This window comes from Eriocheir sinensis, chromosome 34 (assembly GCF_024679095.1).
Source record: "Eriocheir sinensis breed Jianghai 21 chromosome 34, ASM2467909v1, whole genome shotgun sequence".
Lineage (NCBI taxonomy): Eukaryota > Metazoa > Arthropoda > Malacostraca > Decapoda > Varunidae > Eriocheir > Eriocheir sinensis.
Genome location: NC_066542.1, coordinates 16,344,046 through 16,371,002, shown reverse-complemented (window position 1 = coordinate 16,371,002; position 26,957 = coordinate 16,344,046). Strand labels below are relative to the sequence as shown.

The 26,957-nt window shown below is 43.8% G+C and overlaps 1 protein-coding gene across 2 annotated transcripts; it reads right to left on the bottom strand.

The window, feature by feature from the left end:
- Positions 1–877: 877 nt before the first annotated feature.
- On the bottom strand, positions 878–20,088 carry LOC127007159 (phenoloxidase 1-like). 2 transcript variants are annotated; one of them, XM_050877851.1, is made up of 16 exons: positions 19,933–20,088; positions 17,812–17,943; positions 16,946–17,023; positions 14,057–14,222; positions 12,297–12,403; positions 11,680–11,796; positions 11,180–11,379; positions 10,886–11,036; positions 10,369–10,473; positions 9,355–9,540; positions 7,724–7,852; positions 7,157–7,342; positions 6,632–6,770; positions 5,787–5,897; positions 3,279–3,409; positions 878–2,497 (listed from the first exon to the last, which is right to left on the bottom strand). In XM_050877851.1, the coding sequence occupies exons 2-16, from the start codon at positions 17,890–17,892 to the stop codon at positions 2,267–2,269; spliced, it is 2,118 nt and encodes a 705-aa protein (XP_050733808.1). In that variant the 5' UTR covers positions 17,893–17,943; positions 19,933–20,088; the 3' UTR covers positions 878–2,266. The 2 variants fall into 2 exon arrangements, with proteins under 2 accessions (XP_050733808.1, XP_050733809.1); XM_050877852.1 differs by lacking the exon at positions 16,946–17,023 and having other exon boundaries at positions 19,933–20,087.
- Between the last annotated feature and the right edge of the window lie 6,869 nt (positions 20,089–26,957).

The window sequence follows — 26,957 nt, the reverse complement described above, 5'->3', positions numbered from 1 at the left end:
GGGGCCCTGTTTGCAGATGATACATCATTGTTGGCAGAGAATGAGGGGATGCTGCAGAGGATAGTGGATGAGTTTGACCGTGTGTGTAAGTGGAGAAAGGTGATAGTAAATGCTGGAAAGAGTAAGGTTATGATATTTGAGCGGGCGAGAGAGCAGGTCATTGATTTTGCAAAGTCGTAGAGAGTTAGAGCAGAGTACAATGAAGTGTAGGATAAGGTTAGGAGAGGAGAGAATGGAGGAGGTGACTTTGTTTAAATATTTAGGGGCAGTTGTATGTAAGCATGGAAGGTGAGGTGAGGGAAAGAGCAGTGAAGGGCAGACAGGTAGTAGGTGCATTGGAGAATTATGAAAGGAAGAAGTGTGAGAATGGAGGTAAAGAAGGGAATAAGGAACAGTATTGTTCTGCTAACTGTCATATGCATCAGACGTGGACATGGAATGCAGCACAGCAATCGAGAATATGTGCAGTGGAAATGAGTTATATAAGAGGTGCATGTGGTGTGTCAGGATGGGATGGAGTAAGTAATGGAAGCGTGTATGAGAAGTTTGGTATGGGTGTGACAGTGAAAGGAATGGACTGTGAAGTGGTGGAGTGGGTGAAGCATGGTGTGTTGAGATGGTTTGGACACGTGATGAGAATGGGGCAAAACGAATTTGTGAAGAGAGTGAATAAGGGAAGGATTGAGGGAGGGGGTGTCAAGGGAAGACCACCTGTGAAGTGGAACGATAGGGTGAGTACTGGAGCGAGAGTTGGAAGTAGAAGGACTGAGTGTGCTGAGAGGCAGTGCCAGAACAGGGAGAAATGGAGACACTTCTGTCGCGTCCACCCCCTGGAGGGAAGTTTCCATGAGGGAGCAGGGCGTCAGAGATATAGATATATTACTGACAATTTTATTTGAGACAGCACACCCAAGTACATTGCATAATGGATAATATTTATGAAAAAATTGCTTCCCATTTGCTTCTGTTGAAGTGACAGCACATTCATACTTGTGCACAGAAATATGAATTAGGATGAATGAAAAATATATGTACCGTATTTGATGGTTTATAAGGCGCACTGGCTTATAAGACGCACCCCCAACTTGGGCTGTCATTTGAAAAAAAAAAAATAATAATAATAATAATAAACGGGTTTAAACTACGAATTTCTGGTGAAGATTTTTTGCCTGGCAGTCGTTGCCCTCACCACTAACGGGTTATTTTTAAAGTTTCTATGTATTCTGATCCTTACTAAGGGCCGCTTTCACAGTCACTTTTTTTGTTTTGATCGTTACCTATGAGTGGCACAGTATTTCCAAGTGAAACTGGCTGATGGGGTAATGTCGGCTGAAGAGGAAGCAAGAGGTGTTGAGTGTGTGTGGCGAGGTGCAGAGCGGGGCTAACCCCGCAGCTGCCACTACCGCATCGCCCAGTTTCACGTGGAAATACGTACTATAGCGGCGATTGGCTCTCATTGGTAACGACCAAAACAAAGAAAAGTGACTGTAAAAGCGGCCCTAAATCCCAATATTTTACATTTAAGATGCTTGATACTTACTGGGACCTGCCAGAACTGGTCCTTCTTAGAGAATCGAGGCTACTGCTTTGAGGAGTAAACAAACATGGCGGAGACGGCAACAGTGGTAGAGGGGTAACGGGTACATATAAAGTTCGTGCGGGCGTACCGCCGGGAACAGTCACAAACGGACCTTCCAAGAGCCCAGGAAACACTCAAATTAATTAATAATATACTGGATGTATATGGATATACATATGAATATTAACACAAAGGGGAGAGACGAGAATTCACTAATACTTGATGGCGGGGTGGAAGACGAGCATTGCAGCATTCTTACCTTTCAAGGGATCAGTAAACACTGATGCCACGGACTGAGTGCAGTTTTGCTAAACTATCGTACTCATCGCATTGGATTTTTTCTTAGTTTCCGACCGATAACTACAGCAAAAAACAAAGAAACATCAATTAATAACTCTTTTAATTTTCCATCATTATTTGTGTAGGTTACGAGAGTTTGAGGCTTAAGAATGGTAACAAAAACTGAACCTTCACCTTATAAGACGAATGGTGACTTTCTGGGTCTTTTTTTCTGGAAAAAAGTGCGTCTTATAAGCCGTCAAATACGGGATTTATCTTGTAATAATGGTTATATAGCAAAATATACTCTAAAGTTAACAACTGCAATACGAATCCATTCATAATTATAATTGATTTAACATCATATTTTTTTCAGGATTCACCTGAAACAGGAAACCACTGCAATGTTCACTGCTCCTTCAGCTGGGCGTTGGTGAAGACGATCTGGATCTCCTGCATGGCCACGTTACTCAGTCTGGTCAGGTCCTCGGCTCTATCCAGGCTCTGGCCATTCAGCATCGGCATGGGGCGGCGGTCGAAGGGAAAGCCCATGGGACGTGCATCAGGGTAGAGGGCGTCCAGGACGCCACAGAAAGAGGCAGCATTGGCACACGAGCGCCTCCCAGCTGGCTGTGCGACCTGCAATGAAGAAGGTTTGTACGTAATGTGTGTAAGACAGGGTCTGATTTACGGCTAGGAAGCTGCGGATTAAACATATGTTGTGAGTTTTCTTAAACAGCGGTGTTGGGAAAGAAAAGTACATTTGAAGGGCCCGGCTTGCCCAATAACACTATAGGCGAGGTGAAGAGTAAGACATGGAGGAAGGAATGACAAGTTAGTGAAATCTAAATATGATTGAGGGCATTCATTAATCATCATCATCATTTAATGTCCATTTACTCCCTATGGTGGGGTTGGACGGTTGGAAAGTTTCGTTTAGTCGGCGCAACATCCGTGGTCATATACCAGAGACAGGAGGGGGAGGAATTATAGGAGAAGGTAACAGATCCCAGGAGACGGGACACAACCCCGATTAATACCTGGTACCCATTCATTGCTGGGTGGACAGGGGCGTAGGGTATCGGAAAAGCCGCCCAAATTTTTCCACTTCGCCCGGGAATCGAACCCGGGCTCTCTCGGTTGTGAGCCGAGTGTGCTAACCACTGCACCACGAAGCCCCATGGGGTTGGACGGTATTAGCTGAGTAATTATGGGAGGAATGAAAGATCCAGCATGAAGTTACGGCTGTATGTATTTTAAGGATGAAGGGAAAGAAGAGTGGAGAGATGAGTGGGAGTGTAGGTGTATTGGTAAGGTGGACTTTAGTAGATTTAGAACTGTTCGGTAAGGTCAGTTATTTTTCACAAAAGCATGGCTAATTCCCTATACATTTATCAGTTAGGTACAGGCACATACACACCTTGTCCAGTTTCCAGTCAGTGACCATGACAAACAGCTGAAAGTCCATCCCTTCCTGCTTACCACGAGGCAGCAGCATGTGTTGAGGCCAGCCACACCCACAGAAGTTGAACAGGTCATTCTCGGGGGCTCCTGCAACATAGTGACATCATAAGTAAACTTTTTTAAGTGTCATTCAACTTCTCTTACAGTTGTGAAGCTTTTTTCAAGATGCAAGAATCTCTCCAAGGAGGAAGAAACAGAAGAGGGTGAAGGAAACTACCCCAACTTTTCTTTCTCTATTCAAACGGCCGTTTTCTTAAACAGTGTAAACCTAGGATACCACATTGTTAGTTAGCTAGACTAGACACCCACAAATGGATTTCATAAACGCATCTGACGCCGTTCTGTGTATGGCTAGGATCCCACATTATTGGAACATTCGTGTGTTGACCTACCACACAACATGGGGCGACCATACCCACCCGAAAGAGAAACGAAATGTAAGAAATGTATTCATTATATTAAAAACACTTATGAATAATAAATAAATATGCTATTATTCTACTTCTGTTATTATTTCACTTCTCTTTTTCAATCAGTAACTCTGTAATCACAGCAAGTACAAAATTTTAAAACAACGCGTGGTCGCGTTTGTATTGAGGGTGCAACAATCAGTTGGACAAGAAGTTGAGAAATTCTTCGTTATAATGGTACATATGATATATAAGTATATGTAATATAGTGAAAATACGAAGCATCATAGAGGGAATGTTCGAAAAAATGGTTATACATGAGTGTTGTTGCACGGTTAAATACTGAAACCACTGAAAGACCGACGGTATTTCAGCTTCTCGCCCCACGCAAGTACACATTCCTACCCCTACCTCATTTATATAGAGCAGTGATTCCCAATTATTTAGCACTTGCGACCCCTTTACCAAAAGCTTCAAACTCACGCGACCCCCTGCTATCAGCAGCTTGCAAGCAGCAGCTAGGGCTTGTATGACAGGTTGCTTGTCAACACCACTGCCCAGCTGGGATATAAGGCAGTGTCTTGCCACACACGAGCCGCCAGCAAGGGTGTTATAACTGTTATTCTACTAGGTAATTCTTTACAAGAAGTCCGCCACTCCAGCCCCCCCCCCCCCTACCCCCCAACACAACCCTGGGGACTTGCAATCTATTATAACATAACCTAGCAGCCGGTCTGTTGACGAGTGTCGGGCGTGTCACCCCCCCACCACCGCCGCCCAAATCCATCCCGCGCTGTGTAATTTTCGACAGCCCCCCATATCATAACCTCCTAGGGAAAAAGATCGTAGAAGTTTTTTAAGGATATCTTTAGGGAAATTTTGGAAGTCCATTCTTTAAGTACTCCCAATTCCTCTTGAGCTGTTGCTGGGTTTTGCCTTCCTACACCGAGAAGTTCACATTGAAGTTCTCGGTGATCCTCTCCCATGCTGTTTTGCATGCCAAAACAGCACTGTAGTCCGATGGCTTCCTGTGGACGACCGGGTTGTCTCTTCTTTAGTTCACCAGAAACAGTTTCTGTGAATAAGAAAGCGGGGAGGTCTTGTCTCTTGTAGCCATTTTCAAAGAATGCGGCGCTATACTACATCAGCTGATACACAGGCCAGCCAACCTACTAGGGCGGGAGCTACCAACCTTTGCGAATCGTCCACAATTCTGTGGTATGCTAGGTCACGAGTGTGGTTGTCTAGCTAACAACACACTACTGGGTTTGCGAGTGTTTAAGAAATCGAAACATAACTTTTGAGTGCTAGCACACCACCGTGGTGTGTTGACCTACGAAGCGAAATTTTAGAATTTTAAGAAAACAGGGGAAAGAAGCAATTGCAAAAGGCAGTAGTGTATTTCCTCAACATATCCTGTTGTAATGCCAGAATTGACTCTTTACTCCACTCCAACATGACCACAGCGTGTAACAAAACACACGAGGAATTAATCCAGACAAGGAAAGGTTTCCCAGCGCCGGGGATTGAACCCGCGACCAGCGAGACTGGAGAGCTACCCCTTAACCAGTTGGCCAAAGAGGTACCCTCCTGGCAGAGGGAGTTATGGGAGGCTCGCCCATCAGGCTTAGTCGCTGTGGCACTACATGGCTCCCCTTCCTATGTAGATTAATTTCTGTGTGTCGAGATTTTCCATTTTCTATGAACTTCAGCGAGCATGGGCCATCACTCTACCCGTTACCCACTCAGGGTGACACAACAGAACCACAGGAGAGGATGCCACCACCTTACCACCAGTGAAATGCCAGAATTTTTCTCTTTACTGCACTCCAACACGACCTCTGCGTGTAACAAAAAACATGAGAAATTAATCCAGACTAGGAAAGGTTTTGCCGGTGCCGGGGATTGAACCCGCAACCAGTGAGAATGGAGAGCTACTCCTTAATCAGTTGGCCAAAGGGGTAGCCCCCTGGCAGAGGGAGTTATGAGAGTCTCGCTCATCAGGCTTAGTCGCCGTGGCACTACACTGTTGCCGAGTCTGATCCTTCACTCACCTGGATTGTCAGGTACTGGCAGGTTTGAAAGGTCCCGGAAGGTAAAGTCGTTAGGGTTTGTGATGGAGGAGGCTGTTGACTCCCTACTGACCGTGTTTGTGCCTGGCTTCACTGTGAGGGAGAGAAAAAGGGGTCAACTTTGTCTCATTCCAGTCTTTACCTTTTCTCTAAACATTCTTGAGAGTTCTCCCTGAAGCTTCTCTTTGGATAAAGTAAACACCAGTCCCCCATGGTGAAATGGTTAGCATGCATAGGTATGAATCCGCGCCTGTGTTCGAATCACGGCCAGGACAGTTGGCGAGGAGCCCACCCAGCTGTTCATCCTTGTTTTGGGGTGGTCACTAAACCTAGGGAAGGTAGCTGTGGTAGCCTTGCTGTCACACTGGCCCAGTGTCATGGGGTAATGGGTCATTTCCTGCCACTGGCCTTTGTGACTGAGATCAGCATCAAGGTCATGAGCAGCTGAAGTGTATGCCTCCAACCTTACCTTTCATTTTACGAATTTCCATTTAGACAACTTTTTTTTAACTATACATCAATATAGAAAAAGGTAGTTGAGGGCATATGCTGTAGGTGTGCATGGCTATGGACTCGTCTCAATCACATGAGCCTGTGTGGGGTAAGATTCCATTACAGTGTGACACAGGGCAGGTGTGACATTCGGGTTACCAAAGAGCATCGGGAAAGCATCATTAATTGCTCTAATTTATTTCCTGTTTCCTCTCACAGTCCCACGAGTATTTACTTTTACATTCCTTAAGTCATCTTTTTTGCATTAATAATTAATGAGACTGTAGTAAAAAGTTTTCTCTGTACCCAGTCCCTCGTTTTGTAATAAGACTCACATGTGTGCTTGAAGCGGTCCATCTCGGCCCACAGGAGGCGCTGCTCCATAATGTTCATCCTGATGCCTCGCTCGTTTAACTTTGGAGCCATGAAGATGCGGACGGTCACGTCCTTGGCTACTTTTTCATTGTTCTCCACCTGTGGCAGGATGGAAGGAAGAGTAATGATGGCAATCAGGGTTTTAAGTAACCGACTGGCTGATTGGAATGGTTGTGGAGTTAAGGCAGCAGTAGAACTATAATTGTTGCTAAAAGATTTTTAAACCATGGATTTGCAATAGTAAAAAGTTACATTGATTTTCTTTTTGACATCATTGACAATTTAAAATATTTTCTTATAAAATTGTCTTTCCTTTACATCACTGATAAATAGCCCTCATATTTTTCCATCTCTGCCTCATTTATGTCTCTTATTCAGCAGATGAATACACTCGCCTGCTGTCCTGATGACCAGCTGTCAACCCTGACTTCAGCAAGAGGATCAAGATAGCCTCAGGGTGTCAGCATCGCTTCTTCCTTCCTCACCTTTATGTTATACCTGAAGGGGCGGTGATCAAGGTGGGTTAGCCGCACCATCACCGGAATACTGGAATTGAAGTCCAGTCCGCGGCTCGCCTCGAAGTCCCGAGTGTTCCAGCCAGTGGTGAGTGTGTTCTTGCGGCCTGCACACTCCACCTCCACTTCTGCCACCGTCACTGTCTGCACGGACAGCTGCCAAGGAAAGAAGGGTGATATTTGGATTTCTTATTTAGGTAGGGAGGAGTAAGAGTAATAATATTTTGGTCATTTCTCTTTTTTTTGGCTAAGATCGACTTTTTTTTTTTTTAGAGGGGGGAAGAAGGAATTAAAAGTTGGGGGCATGCGGTCATCTGTGTGCTGCATTGGTGCTTATCTTTGGACTAAGATTCTTGAGCATGGAGGATCACAAGGGCCAATGAATTCTATTAAATATAAAAGTTTGTTATAAATTTGTGCATGCACATCCCTGACTATGTAAGCTCTGTTGCCTGAAAAGATTTGACATATCAAGAAAACTTTAGCATGTAAATTTGATCATTAATAAAAGTTTCAAATGTTTCCTTGCATCCTTACTTGCTCCATGGTATAGGGCGGCTGCGTGAGTTTGTACTCCTGGAACAGGTCATCAATGTACTTGTGCCAGCGGTAGAACACGGGATCTCTCATGGCTGTGGAGGTATCTGACATGACGCCAAGGTTCTCCTGTGAATGGGAAGGTAGTATGAGGAGAAGGAATGGACGAGAAAGCATTAAAGAGCAAAAGCATTAAGAAGAGAAAAAAGAAAAGTTCAACAGAAAAAAGGGTAAACAAAGAGAGTAAAAGTGGATAATGAGGAGGATAGGTCAAGTGAGATTAGTGGAGTATGTAAAGGTTTGACTATTATTGTGAGAGGGAGGTAAATTTAGAACTAAATAGGGTAGACAAAAATGCATGTATTATACAAGGAGAGTGAAAGCTGATGATGAGAAGGACTGGTCAAGTGGTATTACAGTTCAGAGGGAAATGCAAAGGTTATGCCAAGATGGAGAGGGAGATTGAGCCACAACTAAATGGGAACAATTAAACACCTGCCCAAGACTTACGAGGAAGGAAATCACTCAAAAATAATGTCTCTTTCAGTCTTAAAACCCTCAACATGATACTTTTATCTGAACAAACACAAAACAGTAAGCTACTTAGGAAATCATCCATACTTATATATCTAAAACTTATAATCATTTATTATTAACCCTCTCGCGCACCATATGTTTCAATAAGTTTTCCTTTCTGCACTCATTTCAAACATCGGGTCTCTCGCTGGTCGAGGCAGTTTTTTTTAGCGTGCCGAAAATTTTTGTTTCTCAGCTACTTTCTTCCCCCAAACCTACATTTATCATTACACATAATATAACAATGGCTTCCCTATTTGTTGTGGTTTTCCATGAATCAATAAAGAAATAATAATAGTGATTCATAGGACTGTTTATGGACATGGAATAAAGTGCGCATTAACAATTTTTCTACATAGGTCATGTTTCCACTTCCATAACTAAAAACTTTGTGTGTCAACTTTTCAAGGTGGATGTATTTATAATAGCAGAATCTTATCAGGATTCTTATGGTTCCTTCAAATTTCCAGTCGGACAGTTAGCACCATGAAATATTTGCGGAAAAGTAAAAATATTGAAAAAAGTCCGTCTTTCATTTGCTTACGTAATTCACAAAATATAATACGCTACTGCCTTTAAAGAGAAAAGAATACAAATTACACCCAATCAAATCACTGTATGACACTATTATCACTGTTATGCGGCGGGCAGCATGGGCGCGCGCAAGCCCATAGCAGCGAGAAGTGCAGATTGACTGATGAGAGTGACCGGAAACTGTCTTTGATTTCTCAACCACACTCAAATCTGTGGACGCGGAGAGTGTTGCCAATTAGTTCATTTCGGAGAGGGTGAGGAAACTTACCCTCAAACAAAAAATGACGCGATTGGAGTGAATATAACTATTTAAAAGTAATATTTTTGTTTAAATTGACGCCAATGGCGTCACGGTGCACTTTGGCCCTAAATTTTTTTACACGCTATTGGCGTCACGGTACGCAAGTGGGTAAAAAAAAAAAAAAAAAAAAAAAAAAAAAAAAAAAAAATCTCCTTCAGGTATAAAAACCCTCATCATGAGTCTTTTCTCTGAATTAGTAAGCAAAACAATACTCAGGTACCCTGTGAGCGTTGTCCGGGTCATGGGCCGCTGCAATGATGACATGGCCCGAGTTGTGGAGGTCGCCGTAGAAGGGACTGTTGACGCTGAGACCGGCGTCTGCCTCGAGGGCATCCCCGAGCAGGACGATTCCCCGCCTGTTGGGAGCCACGCCCTCGTCTGTCAGCCTCACCCGCTTGCCTTCACGCTGCACGGCAAGGGAAGGAAAAGTAAAGTTGGGGGCATACGCTATATAGCAGCATGTGGCCTCAGAGCTCATTTCCATCTCATTGGCTGCACGGCAAAGAAAGGAAAAAATAAGTGTTCCATTTAATGAAAAATGGTGAGAGTTCTGGTGACTACAGAGGAAGGGTTCTACTGACTGGGGTGTGCTTGCCAATATATACAGACACCCCCTTCCGTTTAGCACTCATGTCAGTGAAAAAACTACTATCAAAGTGAGTGTTAATTTGTGTCAACATTTTAAACTTCTTTCCAGATGTAGTTGACAAACATTAAAAGCTTTCTATTAAGGAGCAAAAGTTTTAATTTGTTTTCCTAAGTTCGTTTTCACATAATTACAGTCCGGAGAGGTTGTAAGTGTTGCATGTTAAGACAGTTGTAATGATTAAACCTCCAAAAGTGTTGAGGGAGGAAAAGAGGATAACAAAGATTAGATTGACTGTGCTATAACCAAGCAGAAAAAAAAAGACTAAAAACAAAGAACAAATAAAAGGCAGAGGCAAGAAAGACATTAACAATCAACCTTCCATCCAAGAAAGAATGCAGGCTGTCATTCTGGGGAGGGGATTATTTGAGTGATTGGGATTTCCAGTCATGGCACCTCAATGACAGTGGTCACATGCAGGGCCCGAGAGAAGGTGGTATCTCGGGCCCGGCCTCATAGGGGGCCTGGCCACCCGGGCATGATGTGTGTATATTAAGATACTTAGGGGCCCGGAATTACTTGCAGCACCAGGGTCCAATTGTGGCTCTATCTGGCGCTGGTCACATGGGGATGGGAAGGTGCACTCACATCAATTAGGTGCCCCTGGTGAATGGCATCCATGAGTCTGCTGTGGTGCTGCTCCAAGTCAGTCACATCAAAAGGCTCCAGCATGAACTCATTCCGGCGGTATTCCTGCAATGGTAGAAAAGTCATGTTAAAATTACAGGTTAAGACAACTGTAATGATAGAGCCTCCAATGGTGCTAAGGAAAGGAAGGAAGCCAACAAACATGAGACAGACAGTGTTCATACAACCAACCAAATAATATAAAGGAAACAAACACACACACAAAAAAAATGCAGATAAGAGGTGAGACATATTAACCCTTTAGACACTCTTGCAAATGCAAGAATATTATGGAAAAAAAAATACAAAAAAGCAGGAGTGATAAAATTGTGATAGACTAGCAATAAAAGTAGGCATGACAGGATAAGGGACATTATAGGCTTTACTTAATCTTGGAAAAAAAAAGAATATGTAATAAGTTAAGAATAAATAAGTGAAGCCAAAACACTGCTAAAGGTTACATCACAATCACACTCACCTGCAGCAGAGTGCCGTCCTGTCTGGAGCCCCACACCTGACCCGAGTTGTCCAGGGTCAGCTTGGAGAAGTAGCCGTCAGGGATAGGCATGCGCCAGTTGGCCAGCTTCTCCACGCGGTTCAGGCCAACACTGAGCCGGTCCATGTCGTAGCTGAGGTGATGAAGGAAGAGAAAGGAGGTTAGAGGATCATGGGCAGAAGATTTTTTACTGGGTATGGGTGAAAGCGGCTCTAAAATATTTTATAGGGTATGGGCAAAATTGATCAGAATTTTTAAATGACTATGATTGCTAACCGGGCGAGCATCTGCTGGTGCATATAATAGAAGAGCTCCCCCTTGCGGTCCCTGTCCACGCCCATGTCGAGAGGGTAGACGAGGTGCCAGTGCCAGTGGTGGAGGTTGATGCCATAGTCCTCGCGCCAGTAGGCCACACGGTGCTCCGGCTTGAGGTGGGTGCTGGAGAACTCCGGGCCGTACTCTGTTATGATGACATCCTTGGGGGCCGGAGAAGGTATGAATAAGTTGTTGTTTAATTCTATTGTTCATTTCTAATATTATGATAAGCTGAAGCTGTGTCATTTTAATTGGAAGACACACCTAACCAGTCACTATGTCAATTGTGTTAGTAGTGCTGCCTGCTTGCCTGACTGGAGTGTCTGACTTGTTCAGAAAAAGAGGAGCAGAGTTAAATATATGAATAAATAGTTTCAGAGGCAACAGTATGCAGACTGGACCCATCAATGTACATAAGGCAGTGTAAGAGGTGTAACAGGCTGTCTTGCCCTCTGACTTGCCTGGCCTGTGGTGGAGGGCTGCCGGGCCTGCTGTTCCATGATGGCCAGGGTGGTCCGTGGCACAAAGCAGGATGGGAACACCTCCACGATGCTGGGGAGACGCATGGCCCTCATCTCCTGTAGGACAGACACACACATACACATAAGCACACGTAGGGGAATATGAGGTTTGAGCAATCCACCCTCCTGTCCTATTATATAATGAAGACCTTAAAAATTAATTGGTGATAACATTACAGTATCGATCAGTTCACAGCTCCTGGAACTCAATTGCTGATAATGTTAATGTTTCAATCCATTCACTGTCCTTAAAGAATAATTGTTGGTAAATTTAAAGTATTGCTCTGTCCACCGTGCCTCAAAAATCAAGCAGCCCTATCGTTCTATCAAGCCTGCATTCACTCTGGGTCCAGCTAAATATTATTACAAGTACTATTTCAATGGGGACAAGCACAGTGTCACTCCAGCCCTGAATCGCTTTCCATCCATGCACAAGTATCCCTCTAGATTCCTTGGCATGTTTTTTTTATTTTTTATTCCTACACGCATACGTTCTTCCTTCAAACACTCCCGCACATCCTTTTTCAAACATTCCCGCGCTTCCTTCCCGTCCTCACCGGCTTCCTCAGGATCACGAAGGACACGGCGTAGATGAAGAGCTTCTCGTTGAGCTCTCTGCGGACCTCCTCAGCCATCAGGCTCAGCTCCCTCACATTGGTGGCCTCTGGAAGGGTGGAGGGGCGTTAGGCGAGGCAGGAGGAGGAGGAAAAATGAGAGAAAGAGGTAATGGCGATTTCACATGCACTAACCCTCCACAAAGGCGAGGCAAGAGGTGGGAGAAATGGAGAAGGAGAAGGAGGATAATTGAGTTACTGATAGGGGTAGGGGGAGAAGGAGATGATTGTAAGAAGATAGCAGACAAACGGAGAAGGTGCGAAATGATTGAATTCCTTCGGTACACCCTACGCAGATATTTTAATTTCTAACTGATGGTTTGGTGATAAAATGATATTGGCAGGAGTGAAGATGGCACAGGAAGGAGGAGGAGGAAGCGATGTAGACTGACGCTTTCACACGCACTAATTCTCCACAAAGAGTATTAGGATTAGACGAATGACCAGGAGGACATCCAAGACTTAAAGTTGGACAGTATCATCCAAAGTCAACAACAAATGAGGCCTCAAAACACACACACACACACACACACACACACACAAAAAAAAAAAAAAATAAATAAATAAAATAAAAATCAATGGAAGAAAAACACACCAAAAATAAGAAGCAGCAAGCCTGCAGTCAGGATCGGTCCGTAAATCTCTTAACGATGCACCCTTAGAAATACATATAAAACCCATTTACTTATAAAAGGGGAAAAAAGGTCATGGGGTATTTTCTCAGGAAAGGCAAGCTGGAGCACCGCCAACAACTAGCATCTACGTTGTGTTATCCATCTGACAGAATGATCGACTTATCTGTCCGGCGATGCTGCTGCTCTGAAGGTCTCAAAAGGTGTTGGTGTGACGGCTGCAGGATGATGATTTCTTTTATGCAGGGACGAGGTGAAACGTGAAGAGGGGCAAAAAGGTGACGGAGCGGAGAGATTGACTGGTGTGGGTTCACTGTCTGAGGACTGAGGGACGACTGGCTGGCTGACTGACTACCTCGCTCGTTGAGTCGAAACACGAGTCGAGACACCGAGTCGGGTTGAGAGCTTCCGATGCCCATATTCTTCAGGCATTTCAGGGCTTACATACCCACATTGAATAAGATTTAGTAGAGGTTGGAGTACTATTTACATGGCTAGTTTTATGAGCCTATAATAGTGAAAGACATTAGACACTGCATATTTCTGAATGAGAAAACACTCCTTATACTATCATCGTCACCAGCCTGCATCACGGTAGGGAATATGCCTCACCCAAACACTTGCGGCACCTCTCTCTCTCGTTTTTCCCACACAATGTAATAATACTTTGATGTTCCTCTACAGTTGGCTTCCCCAATCCCCTGAACCAACTTTCAGCACCTCTCGCTTCGTCACTGTGACCTGATCTGCCTGATTACCCAGTCTGTCTGCCGTATAGAACTCAAGATACAGAGAGGTAGACCAGGTACAAGATTGAGTGACGTCAGCAAATATCGGAGAGGAAGGGAAGAGAAAGAAAATGTATATCACAACATGCAAAGAATTGCAAAGACTAGCGAGAGCAGTTTGGGGCACGTGTAGAGAGGCAGCTCTTGAGACTCGCGGACCTCGCTTTCGTAATCTGCAGACCCGTTGTCCGTCTTCATATACTGACGTCAGGCAGAAGTAGACACTCATTTTGACCCAGCATCCCACCTGATTACATCTCTGTTATATCTTAATAGAACTCACGCATGAGGTAGTCACAGAGCTCCCTGGCAGCGAGGCGGTGCTCCCTGACGAAGGACGAGAACACGCTGCCTCGAGGGACGGAGCGGGCGAGGGTCAGCGGGCCGGGGGCCGGCGGTCCTCCTCCCACGCGGGTTGTCACGTCGTCCTCAAACACGATAGGGCGGGCCTGAGGGAGATAATGGGAAAGGAGGGAAGGGAGAGAGGATATGAGATGCGGAGGAAGATGTTTGGAGGAGGGTCACACACACACACACACACACACACACACACACACACACACACACACACACACACACACTAGACAGATATAGGTAGTGTGCCAATGGGTTTCTGAGGTAGTCACGGCCAGTGACACTCATACATGTACTGCTGGGCAGGAGGCAGCTTTCCACTTCCTCAGCCTTTCCACCGCGACCCCTTCACATCCCACCTTTTCCTTGCTACACACACCTCCATATTTCGGGACACAATAGAAGGAGCGTGGATTAATTAAGAGAGAGAGAGAGAGAGAGAGAGAGAGAGAGAGAGAGATATGCCACCTGTCCTTAGGGGATGACCTCACTCTCATCAGAAAAAAAACAACTTTGGGATGTTAAGACGGGGACGAGGAAGGGCAGTGCAATGCGAAATCTAATAGATCAGGAGTTCACAATCTTTTTGATCTTATGTACCCCTTCAAGTTTTTCAGAGTTGGTCACGTACCCATAACCCAGAATGCAGTACCAGGAAGGTTAAAAAGAAATGCATGGTTTATCAACTTGGTTTATGAAGCATAAATCGTATTATATATGTGAAGTAGACAAACATTTTCAATCATTTAACCTATGAGCTAGTACTGATATGAACTAGTTACTATCATAAGAAAATTTTATGTGATTAGCTGCTACCATTTACTAAAATACTCGTTTTTAAACCATTGTGACAATAAACTAGCGTTGCATACAGTTAGTTGCAGCTGGTAATTAGTAATGGTGATAGTTAAGTCAATGTGTGTGATTGCATAAGAAGAAAAAAGCATATCTACAGTCAATTTTCCAATAACTGAATTTGAGCCATTATTTACAGTTTATGACTAGTTACTCACGGGAAAGTGACTGTGTGTGACAAGCATCCCAAGCGTGAAAAAAAAGATAAAATAGAACTAAAGAAGGTATTGTGTTCCAGTGACTCTGAGCTAGTGCTGGTTGTTAAGGCTTGTAACAAGTCGTTAGTAACTAGTAACTTACTCACAAGGAAGTCCCTGTGTGTGACTAGCATAAAAAATACCAAGATGTAACTAAAGTAGACATATTTTTTAAATAGGAGTGACTGTGAGCAAGTGTTACCAAGAACTATTCACTTGTAGCTGTTACTATAGTCACTTACTCATAGTACGTCACTGCGTGTAGCTAGCATGAAAAACACATGCTGATTCAGTGAGATGGTTGGGCTTGTTTCTTTGCTACGAATAAGTTAATCCTCGGTACAGTCTTTGAAAGCCGAAACCGAAGTATTTTGAGAAACCAGTCACGTACCCCGAAAATTCCTCTCCCGTGCCCCTGGGGGTACGCGTACCCTAGGTTGAGAACCTATGTAATAGAGTAATGAACTTGCGTAATGAACAACTTGCAACCGGCTGTCCATTACCTTACGGGAATCTTGAATCATAATATTAATCCTTCTTGGCTGCCAGTTAGCATTATTCCGACTTTTAGTTGAACAGCTATATTTGGCATTAGCTACTAATTTTAGTCCTATACCGTTGCAAAGCGTTGAGTAGATAAATAGATGTACAGAGAATATACAAATAGATCGAGAGAGGAATGCAATGATACAGAATGAGAGAAAAAAATATATTAAGGGAACACATGAAGTCGAGGTTTAAATACGAAGAATGATTCAACGTCGTGTTCGTGATGCGCCCTCGTTCAAATATAATAAATAACAAGATCAACAGGTACTGAAAGAAAGAAAGATGCAAGGGAATAAAGAAAGGAGATAAAAAAACTGATAAGCAGAAACACAAAGTCGAGATTCACGCGTCCGACACCTGTTAATTAGGAAGACTGATTTAAAGTCGTGGTCCTGATGATGATGATGATGACTCCTTGAGGCTAACGTGCTTGAGGCGTGACACCTTTGTGTGAACTCTTAATTAATGAGGCCGTGACAGTGTAGATCTCTCTCTCTCTCTCTCTCTCTCTCTCTCTCTCTCTCTCTCTCTCTCTCTCTCTCTCTCTCTGTTCTTGTTCTTTTTCTTTTTCTTGCTTTTGTTCTTGTTTTTGTTGTTGTTGTTCTTGTTTCTGTTCTTGTTCTTGTTTTTTCTTGTTTTTCTTTCGTCTTCGTCTTCTATTTTTCATCATCTCTATCACCTCCTCTAGCTCCCTCTCTTTCTCTCACCCTTCTTTTTCTTTTTCGTTTTCTACTACTTCAATACTTTCACCGCCTCCTCCTCCTCCTCCTCCTCATCATCCTGCTCCTCCATATCCTCCTCCTGTCATATATCTGGACTTCCAGAAATACTTTGACAAGGCACCACATGAGCGACTCCTAAAAGAAACTAGGAAACAACCTGACTGTGTGGATAAGAGATTGGCTCACCAATGAAAAACGACGAGTGTTAACGGGCAGGCTTCTGAGTGGCTTCCAGTTACTATTGGAGTACCAGAAGGATCAGTGCTGGGACCAATTCTCTTTATCTTATACACCAACGATTTAGAAACATGATTTAAATCCACCTTATCAAAGTTTGCTGACGACACCAAAGTGGGCGGAAGGGCCCTCACGACGGCCGATTGCGAAACCATCCAAAGGGACCTTGACCAGATTAATCAGTGGTCTGAAAAGTGGTAAATGTCATGCAACGTGGACAAATGTAAAGTCATGCACTTTGGTTCCAGAAATAGTAACCTTATGTACAGCATGCTTGGGACGCCTCTGCCGGTTGTGAAGGAGGGATCGGATCTTGGAGTCACCATCAGCAGTGACCTGAAATATCCAAAGCACTGTAAAAAATCATATAACAAAGCCAACACTATGCTCGGATTTATAGCGAGGAACTTCGAGTGTAAGACGCCGGAAGCAATGTTATCCTCATAGAACTCAATGGTAAGACCGCACCTCGAGTATGCGATACAGTTCTGGTCACCTAGCTACAGAAAGGACATCGAATTATTAGAGAGAGTTCAGTGACGTGCTACGAAAATGATTCCACCATTGAGGGCCCTGCCGTATGAAGAACGACTCAAGCGACACAACCTCTTTACGCTGGAGAAGAGACGCTTACAAAGAAATATGATAAAAGTGTTCAAGAACTTAAAGAAGTTCAATAACGTCGACCACTCCAAGTTTTTTGAGCTATAAACACACTTAATAGCTAGAAACAATGGTATACCTATTCAAACGAGGCGATGCGATACAGACATTGCAAGGAGTTTCTTTTCAGACCGAGTCATCCAACATTGAAACAACCTCCCTGCTGATGTAGTAAGTGCGGAAACCAGCAACTCCTTTGAAAATCGCATAGGCCTTTACTTCGTTGCAACAGGAGTAGACTGAACGTACGTACCAGAGCGGACAACCTCGTAATGAGCCAAAAGGATTCCCGTTGCCTACCTTTTCTTGTTTCCATATTTGCTGCTCTTTTTCTCTCATCCTTTTTTTTCTTTTTCGTTTGTTACTTTTTCATTACTCCAACTTCCTCCTCCTCCTCCTTTTCATCATCCTGTTCCTTCATACCCTCCTCCTCCTCCTCCTCTTCCTCCTCCTCCTCTCACCTCGGCTGCTGTTCTGGGCGGTCCCTTCTTTGAGTAGGGGTGCTCGAACAAGTCCAAGACCACATTCTGATCGCCCGCCATCGTGGTCTGTGCGGGTTGTGATCTTTCCTGGAGAAGTGGTGGACCGGGGAACTGAGGAGAGAGATAGATAAATGGTTAGATGAATGGATAGGAGAGAGAGAGAGAGAGAGAGAGAGAGAGGACAGTTGTTATTCTTGATATTTACTACTACTACTACTATTACTGCTACTACTACTACTTTTACTACTACTACTACTACTACTTTTACTACTACTACTACTACTGCTACTACTACTATTACTACTACAATCTTATGTGATTCAGTACATTAGAATCCGACCTGCATGTCTTTTTTTCGTAATATATATTTTTTTCTGTCTTCACCCCCCCCCCCCCCCCCCCACACACGATCTGCTTATTAGTGAGTGTCGACACCTGGATGCTTTGGACGCAAGGCAGTGGCTCAATACTGTTTTCTTGATTGCTTGGCGTGACTAAGAAGAGTGAGGTTTTCCCTCAGCTATTTATATCTTGAAGTTAAGGGGGAAAAGTCATTTTTACGGTCGTGTTCGGACATTTTGATCTCCTGTGAGCGTAATTTTTCGTCTAGACTAATGATTTTTTTTATAGTTTAAACACTAGACTGTGAGGTAACCCTGATATAATTTTCATAAAAATTGAATTATTTTTTTTTTGAAAAGTTTTACACATGATCAAAAAATTCTTATTCACTATTCAAAGTAAAGGAATATCCTTTATATGAGATTTAAATGACACCCAAAGGAAGAATACTGCATATTATCATTTGTATATCGCAAATAATAAGTGCAAAAAAAAAAAAAATTCGCGGTAATTTTTTTTTTAAAAAAAACGAAAAAAAAAAAGATCCAACAAACTTCGGACAAAGTCCCTCACCACCGCGGCTGTTACTAAAATTGCAGGGTCACGGCGTAGATGGAAAAGTCTTGCACTGGATCAGGGCGTGGCTTAGAAGTAGGAAGCAGAGAGTGCAAATCAATGGTGAAACATCTGACTGAGGCTGTGTTACGCGTGGAGTCCCACGGGGGTCGGTGCTGGGTCCACTGTTCTTTATCATTTACATCGACGATTTGGACACAGGAATTAGTAGTGATGTCAGTAAGTTCGCAGATTATGCCAAGATCGATAAAGTAATTCAATCAGACCAGAACGCTAGCGTTCTCCCGGATGAGCTAGACAAACTGTATGACTGGGCGGAGAAGTGGCAGATGGAATTCAATGTTGGGAAGTGTAGTATGTATTCAGAGCGTATAGATAGGAATAACGCCTCACAATTACACTTTAAATGACACTCATCTGAGCAGGTCTGGGTGTGAGAGGGATTTAGGAGTCTTAGTGAGCGCTGACCTCCGTCCGAGGGCTCAATGCACCCAGGCTAAGAATCGTGCAAACAGAGTACTGGGTTTCATTTCAAGGAACGTAAGCAACAGGAGCGCTGAAGTCATCCTCAAACTTTACTTATCACTAGTTAGACCTCATCTTGATTATGCAGTTGAGTTCTGGTCACTACTATAGAAATGGACATCAAGATGTTAGAATCTACATTAGAGGATGCCAAAAATGATTCTAGGGGTGAGAAACTTGCCGTGGGAGGATAGACTTAAGCATTTAAATCTTCATGCTTTAGAAGGCGAAGGTTACGAGGAGACGATCGAAATTTATAAATGGATGAATGACTTTAATAAAGGGGATGTTAATAGGAATTTGGTTGTAAAGGAGCCGGGTGGTACACGTAAAATGTTTTTTAGTTAGATAAATTCAGATTCAACAATGACATAGGCAAGAATTGGTTTACTAACAGAGTGGTGGATGAGTGGAACAGGCTTGGCAGTCATGTTGTGAGTGCTAGTACCATAGAAACATCCAAGAAGAGGTTGGACAAATTCATGGATAGTGAGGTAAGGTGGGGTTAGGCCTACAGGAGCTGCCTTGTATAGGCCAACCGGTCTCTTGCAGACTCCTTACGTTCTTATGTTATCAACTTAAAAACAAAGAAACATACAAAAACTAGCCACCACCACCACCACCACCACCAACAACAACAACAGCACAAACACACACCTGGTCTAATCCCGACGAGCAGGAGCGAGCGAGTGAGCAGCAGGCAGCCTCGTCCCTTGCTTATATATCCTCCTGCTGAAGTCCCCTGCCACCAGCACCCTCATTCCTCCTCCCTCCTCTTGCCTCTTATCTCAACGCCCCCCTTAGTCCCTTCCCTGCCCTCAGTCTCTCTTACCCCCTCCTTCTGACACACCCAACAGCGACCTCCTTCTCCTTTCCTTCAGTCATGTCATGTCCCTCGGAAACCCACGAATTCGTTCCTTTTGACCTCCTAAGACAGACGATAGGTATACCGTCCTCTGTCTGGCGGAAATGGATGCATCGAGTGTCTTGTTGTTGTTGTAGTAGTAGTAGTAGTAGTAGTAGTAGTAGTAGTAGTAGTAGTCACTCCCAGTATATTAATTGTTTTCTAAAAATAGTTTTGAAGATTATTTATAATTTCTGGTCACTGCGATTATAGTTTTGTGGGTGATAATACTACTGGTGCTACTACTACTACTTCTACCACCACCACTACTACTACTACTACTACTACTACTACTACTACTACTACTACTACTACTTCTTCTTCTTCTTCTTCTACCACCACCAATACTACTACTACTACAACAACTACTACTACTGCTACTACTACTACTACTACTACTATTATTTCTACTACTATACTACTTCTCCTACCACCACCACCACCACTACTACTACTGCTACAACAACAACAACAAATACAAGTACTACTACTACTACTATTACATAAATGATACCTCCACTCATGTTTATTTTCCCGACACATAATCATAGAGGGCTCCATAGCTTGGAGGTCATTAGCCCCAACTCTGTTCGCTAATGACTGTGGCATTCAACCATATCACTAATACTACCTAGCACTAAATCACCTATCATCTATTACGTCCAGATCTCCCTTTCCTTCCCTACTCAAGTCACTCCCGACCCACCCTAATGTCACTCTCCACCACTGTGGCTTCATAGTCCATATTGGAGACGTTGGTGGCTTTTGGGCTACTGCTGCTACTGCTGCTACTACTGCTACTACTACTACTACTACTACTACTACTACTACTACGGAAACAAGAACGCCATGCTCCCTCCTCTTAACACGCAGTCAACACTATCAAAACCATAAAAAAAACTAGGAAACCATACTTTCGAAACGTGCTTTTTTTTTTTTTTTTTTTTTTTTTGTGTGTGTGTAATTGGATTCGTGCACTCAATGAACAACAGTTATGAAGAATGTCTATCTTTGCTGTTTTTTCGTTTCATGGACAACATAGAAGGGTCGCTATAATTGTGGAAGCAGAAGCAGAAGTAGTAGTAGTGGTAGCGGCAGAAGTAGTAGTTGTAGTAGTAGTAGCGGCAGAAGTAGTAGTTGTAGTAGTAGTAGTGGCAGAAGTAGTAGTAGTAGTAGTAGTAGTAGTAGTAGTAGTAGTAGCCAATAATATAAATGTAAGAAGCAACTAAATTTAATTGAGGATTTCTTATTATTCTTCAACGAGTGCTACATCCTGTAAATACAGATAAATGATTAAAAAGAAGTACGGTAAAAATAAATATGAGACTAAACGAAACAACAAAACCGATAAGTAACTGTAAACACAACAAATAAAGCTTCATAAATATATCAGAAAAAGAGTAAATAGATTGAATTTGGAGGCATATTCAGGATCTAACTCTCTCTCTCTCTCTCTCTCTCTCTCTCTCTCTCTCTCTCTCTCTCTCTCTCTCTCTCTCTCTCTCTCTCTCTCTCTCTGGATGGGAAAACCTCTTGCATAGTACAGGTAAGACCTAAATGGAGAGAGAGAGAGAGAGAGAGAGAGAGAGAGAGAGAGAGAGAGAGAGAGAGAGAGAGAGAGACTGTGTTTACCTCAAGAAATTACACACACACACACACACACACACACACACACACACACACACACACACCTGGACGGGTGGGACATTCCATAATTGCGACATTAAAACATAAACAGGAAACACACACACACACACACACACACACACACACACACACACACACACACACACACACACTATAAAAAAAATGTCAGAGAGAGAGAGAGAGAGAGAGAGAGAGAGAGAGAGAGAGAGAGAGAGAGAGAGAAAGCAGCCTTGAGGGTAATGCAGTGTATATTCATAACGTTAGCTGTTACTTAAGACAGGCAAACAAATTAACACACAAACGAATGCACTCACCTATTATTGCTTGTGTTACATTTTTCTTAAGCCAAGGAGACTGGGAAAAAATAAACAATAAAAAAGAGTAATAGATAAACTGGGGGAGGCGGTGGCCCAGTGGCGAGCGTGCGGGCGTGGTTCGAGTCCCACCGAAACATGTTAATTTTCAAACCATCGCTAAGTGGCGGAAGATTACTCACATGCTGCCCAGATCTTCAAATAACCCCAAATTTTCAAACCATCGCTAAGTGGCGGAAGATTACTCACATGCTGCCCAGATCTTCAAATAACCCCAAATTTTCAAACCATCGCTAAGTGGCGGAAGATTACTCACATGCTGCCCAGATCTTCAAATAACCCCAAATTTTCAGACCATCGCTAAGTGGCGGAAGATTACTCACATGCTGCCCAGATCTTCAAATAACCCCAAATTCATTGACTTCGTTCAAGCGGTGCACCAGGGGGAAGCATGGGGCAAGCAAGTTATACATCACGGCAGCCACTATAAATAACATTCGCCTGCGTCACTAACGGTCTGGGGCCGTCCAAGTGGCCTCTCAATAGAGCCTACCGGCGTTAGAGGCAGCACCTAAAATAAATGAATAAAATTAATTGTGTGTGTGTGTGTGTGTGTGTGTGTGTGTGTGTGTGTGTGTGTGTGTGTGTGTGTGTGTGTGTGTGTGTGTGTGTGTGTGTGTGTGTGTGTGTGTGTGTGTGTGTGTGTGTGTTATCTATAAATTAATTGGGTATTTTCTCTTTTCCGTTACATTATCTTTCTTCTTCTTCTTCTTCTTCTTCTTCTTCTTTACCTTTTTCTTTTTTCTTTTACTACTACTACTACTACTACTACTACTACTACTACTACTACTATCACCACCACACCACCACCACCACCACCAATAACAATAACAAAAAGGTAATCCGCCCCATTCACACCTCAACACGTTCAATGGATTTCTGTGGCAAGGAATCGCGGGTTGGTTTTGTCAGTCTTCTTTCGCGTTCACACATCCTGCGAAGAGGCGAAGGTAAACAGAAGGTAAGCTAGCCAAATGCCGCTCAGAAATGGTATAACAGGAACAGTGGAAAGGCTGCGCACGTGTCTAACTGCGTTGGTGACTGGCTGGCTGGCTGTGGAGGTTTGTGTGGGTGTGGGTGTGGGTGTGACTACCAAGGAGACGAGAAGGACAAAACATGAAGGAAGACGAAGAACAAGAAAGGGAGGAAAGAAGGAAGTCAAGGGAAGAAGAAAACAGTCGAAGAAAGAAGCCATAGAAAGATGAGAAGGAAGTCGAGGGAAGAAGAAGGAAGTCGATGAAAGAAGTGAGAAGGAAAAGGTAGGAAGAAGAAGGAAGTCGAAGAAGAAGAGAAAAAAGTCGAGGAAAGAAAAAAAAGGAGAAGGAAAAGGAAAGAAGACGAAGGAAGTTGTGGGAAGAAGAGAAAGAAGTCAAGGAAAGAAGACGAAGGAAGTCGAAGAAGAAGAGAAAACAGTCGAAGAAAGAAGAAGGAAGAAGGAAAATGAAAGAAGACGAAGAAGAGAAAGAACTGAGGAAAAAAGGAAGAAAGTCGAAGGAAGAAGAAAGTCGACGGAAAAAGAAGAAAAAGAAAGAAATAGGAAGTCGAGGTTTTAGGAAGGCAAGAGATGATGCTTCCGTGTCAGTGCCGATCAGTAACAGGAATCACGAATTAACCAGCGAGTTCGTTAAATTCGCCACAACAAAACAGGCTGCGTGTACACCTGCTTAGGAGACTGGTCACAGGAAGACGCTGCGCACCGTTCCTTGTTACTGTCTGATTGATTTCGTAACACACATGACTCGAGTTTCCTCATTAGACGTGGGCCAATTAGTAGAACCACAGATGCATGGGAGGGTATCGTACACTCACCCCCCCCCCCCCACACACACACATGGATACGAAAGGAAATAGAATGATCGAGAGTTAAAAAGATATAGGAAAATCACATACACACACAGAAGGAAGAAGAGAAAGAGACGATGTCGAGGAAAGAAGAAGGCAGTCGAAGGGAGAAAAGAGAAGGAAGTCGAAAATAGTTAATACGTTGATAGTAAATACGTAGAAATACAAAGGAAGATACAGGAAAGAAAAACAGCAAAGTACAGAAAAATAGCCCATTGACCGCAGATTTCCTACAAGAAGACCTCACCAAGCTACAGGAATGGAACAAAAAGTGTCTGCTACAATTCAATGGAGAAAAATGTAAAGTCCTGCACCTTGTGAGAGGATATCCAGCACATCAATACCACGTGGGAAACACTCCACTATCCACCACAGAGGCAGAGAAAGACCTGGGACTATATGTTACCAGGCTAGCAGTGAAGGCAAAATCCGTGCCAATCGCAGCGGCCAGGTTAAAGATCCTTGAATGGCATAAAAGGAAAATGAATAAGGTGATGTAGACCTGAACAGTCCCCTTAATGAGCTGATAAGGATATGAGATACAGAAGAGGCAGTGACGATAAATTAAGAATAAAAAATAGGGGCGAGAAAAACAATACCTAATTAGACACCAGGGGAAAGGTTTTGATGTGGTGAGGTGGTGTTATGTGTGGTTGTGGTTGTGATGGTTAAAAGGAAACGTATTTATAAGAAAGAAAAATATCAAAGAGGGAAAAAATGGATCAGTACACATTCTTGACATTAGGGTAGAAGGAAACGTATTTATAACAAAGAAAAATACCAAAGAGGGAAAAAATGGATCAGTACACATTCTTGACATTAGGGTAGAAGGAAACGTATTTATAACAAAGAAAAATACCAAAGAGGGAAAAAATGGATCAGTACACATTCTTGACATTAGGGTAGAAGGAAACGTATTTAAAATATATAAAAAAATAAGAGGGGAGAAAAGGAGACCAGTTCACGTTCTTGTATCTTGTGTCGAGGGAGGGAAACGTGCCTTCTAATAACTAACAGGCAAACAAAGGTCATCGTGAGGGCTGGATCATGCTAAATATTTTCCTCGTTGACGTTCACCTTTATATCTCGGCCCGGCGTCGTGAGCATGTGTGTCACGGCCTGGCTAATATAAGGTCGCGTGGGTGTGTTGGATGTACGGTGACGGGGTGGGCAGGGGGACGGTAGGGAGGGAAGGTTCACAGGACTCAGGCGATTCCAGTGCAACCAAGGATGAAGCAAAGTTTGGAGAGGCATGAATAAAGGTGAATCAGAACGTGAAAATGGGTTTGCTATAGACCTACTTCCAGTCAGAGTAATGAAAAGAATGAGTTGGTGGGGAGGGAAGGCTTTACTGGACTCGGGCGATTTCAGTGTAGCCAAAGATGGAGTAAAGTATGGAGAGGCATAAGTAAGGGTGAATCAGGACGAGAAAATGGGTTTACTATGGACCTACTTAGTACTTCCAGATAAAGGAATGAGTTGGTATATAAGAGGACAATAGAATGGCCTTCCAATAGGCTTAATAAAATATGCACACGATTTCATGCTTAGTAAACTATCTCAAGTATAAAGAAAGTGCCAGCAAAGTCATAGTTTCTAAAACCTGGATGATTAAAACATCAACATAAAATACTTCAAGAATTCCCGACCTGTTAGTTTACTACGTGTGACCTACAAACTCTTTACAAGTCTCTCTCTCTCTCTCTCTCTCTCTCTCTCTCTCTCTCTCTCTCTCTCTCTCACACACACACACACACACACACACACACACACACACACCGCTCCGGTAGCTCAGTGGTTAAAGCTCTGCGCTGCCTGGCTTCGCGGCCTGGCAGGCGGAGGTTTGAGCTCCGATCAGGCCGGGATTTTTTCACTGACAAGGAGCGGTTGTTGTCCTCCCTTGAGCAAGGGGGATGGGGTGTGTGGTGTGTGAAGGTCCCGGCAGTACCCAGAGATCGATGCTTTAATGGGGAGGTCACTTACTGGCGATGACGAGCCTAGCTCGTGATCAAGCCGTGGCTGAATTACACACACACACACACACACACATTCCGGGCGGAGTGGAGACAGATGGATAATCTCCTTTCACCCGTGTCACTGTCCATCCAGCAGCAAATGGGTGCCGGGTGTCAGGCGGGGCTCGGGACGTGCTGGTCTGGATCCTGCAATGGCGGGTAACTCAAGGCTGCAAACCCAGGCCCCAAACCCGGCTACGGCCACTCAAGCAGGAAACGAAAAAGTGCAAATATCGATAAAGAAAATGAGGCAAAGTAAAACCACACACACACACACACACACACACACACACACACACACACACACACACACACACACACCAGTGCCAAAGATGACGAGTCCAACTCGCGATCAGTCCGTGGTGAATTACACACACACACACACACACACACACACACACACACACACACACACACACACACACACACACACGAGAATAAGTTAAAAGTATAGTTAACCCTCAAAAAGTGATACGCAGTCTCATTTTCTATAATTTCCCAAACACGAAATCCTCAAGTCGCCCTTTGAATCTGTGTGTGTGAGCGCGCGCGCCGTGTTTGTGTGTGTGTGTGTGTGTGTGTGTGTGTGTGTGTGTGTGTGTGTGTGTGTGTATAAGAGAGAGAGAGAGAGAGAGAGAGAGAGAGAGAGAGAGAGAGAGAGAGAGTCATATATCAAGGCTGAGGGGGGCGTGGCAAACAACATGAGGAAGCCGATGATGATAATGATGATGAGGGGACAGCAGGAGAGGAAGTGGAGAGGAGGGGCGGGGCAAAGTGACGCCATGGCAAGGGAGGTCACTGATTGGCTGACGTAATGGCGGTGTTGGGGGCGTGGCCGATGACGTCATGATGTCAAGGGGGGCGTGGCGTGGCGGCAGTGGTGGTGGGTGACACTGACAC